The 1,589-nt window shown below is 56.8% G+C and overlaps 1 protein-coding gene across 1 annotated transcript in view; it reads left to right on the top strand.

The window, feature by feature from the left end:
- Positions 1-1,589, top strand: part of MVB12A (multivesicular body subunit 12A) — a 10,556-nt gene that overhangs the window by 3,967 nt on the left and 5,000 nt on the right. Inside the window, exons 5-9 of the mRNA XM_027771283.1 lie at positions 17-136; positions 212-318; positions 679-740; positions 1,321-1,377; positions 1,547-1,586. Coding sequence (XP_027627084.1) covers positions 17-136; positions 212-318; positions 679-740; positions 1,321-1,377; positions 1,547-1,586 — 386 coding nt within the window. The remainder of the gene's footprint in view (positions 1-16; positions 137-211; positions 319-678; positions 741-1,320; positions 1,378-1,546; positions 1,587-1,589) is intronic.

Here is a 1,589-nt window from a genome sequence, read left to right as displayed (position 1 = left end):
CTTTCCTCTGCTTCAGAGACATGGGTGGCTTTGCCATCTGGTGCAAGAAAGCCAAGGCCCCGAAGCCGGTGCCCAAGCCCCGAAGTCTCACCCGGGACATGCAGGGTCTCTCCCTGGACCCGCCCAGTCAGACCAGGTGAGCGGTGAGCACCGGGGTGGGGTGACCGTGTGACGGAGGCCCCGTCTTACCTGGTTGTCTCATGCCCACCAGCAAAAGCAGCTGCCCTGAAAGGACGCTGTCCCGGCTGGGCTCTCGGGCCTCTACCCTGCGAAGGAATGACTCCATTTATGAGGCTTCCAGCCTCTATGGCATCTCAGGTGAGCACAGAATGGGGAAACCGAGGCACGCAGGGGGAGGGTATGACTGGCCGGAGATGGTACATCCGGGGTCGGAGCCAGGCCTGTCCCCCTCACCCCTACGTATTCGGGATTCCATGAAGACTGTGGAAGCTGGTCCCGCAGGGTGGACTTCAACTTTTCCTCTGGCCTGTTTTTTCCTTTTTTTAAAAAAAGGATTATTTATTTTATTTTATTTATTCATTCACTTATTTTAACTTGACCAGAGAGCGAGAGAGAGAAAGTGAGAAAGCAAGCCACCAGGCCCAGGACTCGAACTGTGGTCAGCCATTTGGGAATGTGTAGTGCCTTAACCTCTGGCCTGTTTTTTTTTTTTTTCAGCTATGGATGGGGTTCCCTTCACGCTGCACCCCCGATTCGAGGGCAAGGGCTGTAGCCCCCTGGTGAGTCTGCACCCACAAACTTGGGTCTGCCCTGCCTGTCCCAGTCCAGTTCCAGCTGCCTGGCACAGAAGCCCACGGTCCTGGGTTGGGGGTTTCAGAGGGGCGGCTGGCCATAAGGTCCCCAGTTCCAGAATGAGGGGGTCAGGAGCAGCTGCCAGCCTCTCCCCCCAAGTATATAGAGGTTGTGGCTTAAAGCGGGCAGGTTGGGGACCAGCAGTTAGCATAATGGCTATGTCGCGGGACTCCCACGTAGTCGACCGCGGTTCGCGTCCCGGACCCGGTGGCTTAAACTCACGCCAGGCGCATGTGCGTGCGTGCCCAAGATCCCGAGAGGAGAATGGAGGAGAAGGGATTGCGGCGTGGCCATCGCCCCTGGGGGGTGATTTCTTGCTTTCTGTCTCTCTGTCTCTCTGTCTGTCTGGCATGCACACACGCCCTCTAGCGAAAACCTCTCCAAAAAAAAAAGAAAAAGGAAAAAAACCTCTCAAAAAAAAAAATGGCGGGCAGGTGGGTGGAGAAGAGGGGACGGTTTGTCCTCTTTGAGACCCTGGCCCAAGATTGACTCGCCCTTGCCCACTAGGCCTTCACTGCTTTTGGGGACCTGACCATCAAGTCACTGGCGGACATAGAGGAGGAGGTAGGTGCAGGGGGGAAGGGGAGCCACCCCCACTCAAGGCTAACTCCACCTCCCCCTGGCATCCCTTTTCCCAGGCACACCCCAACTCTCAGGGCTAGGGATGGCTGGATTTCATATTGTCCCCATCTTCCTCCGTCACCATAACCTTCCCTTCACCCCACTTTCGCAGTACAATTACGGCTTCGTGGTGGAGAAGACGGCAGCGGCCCGCC

This window comes from Tupaia chinensis, unplaced genomic scaffold, assembly GCF_000334495.1.
Source record: "Tupaia chinensis unplaced genomic scaffold, TupChi_1.0 Scaffold000201_1, whole genome shotgun sequence".
Lineage (NCBI taxonomy): Eukaryota > Metazoa > Chordata > Mammalia > Scandentia > Tupaiidae > Tupaia > Tupaia belangeri.
Note: the sequence above shows the minus strand (reverse complement) of the source record. Positions and strands in the feature narration are given on the sequence as shown.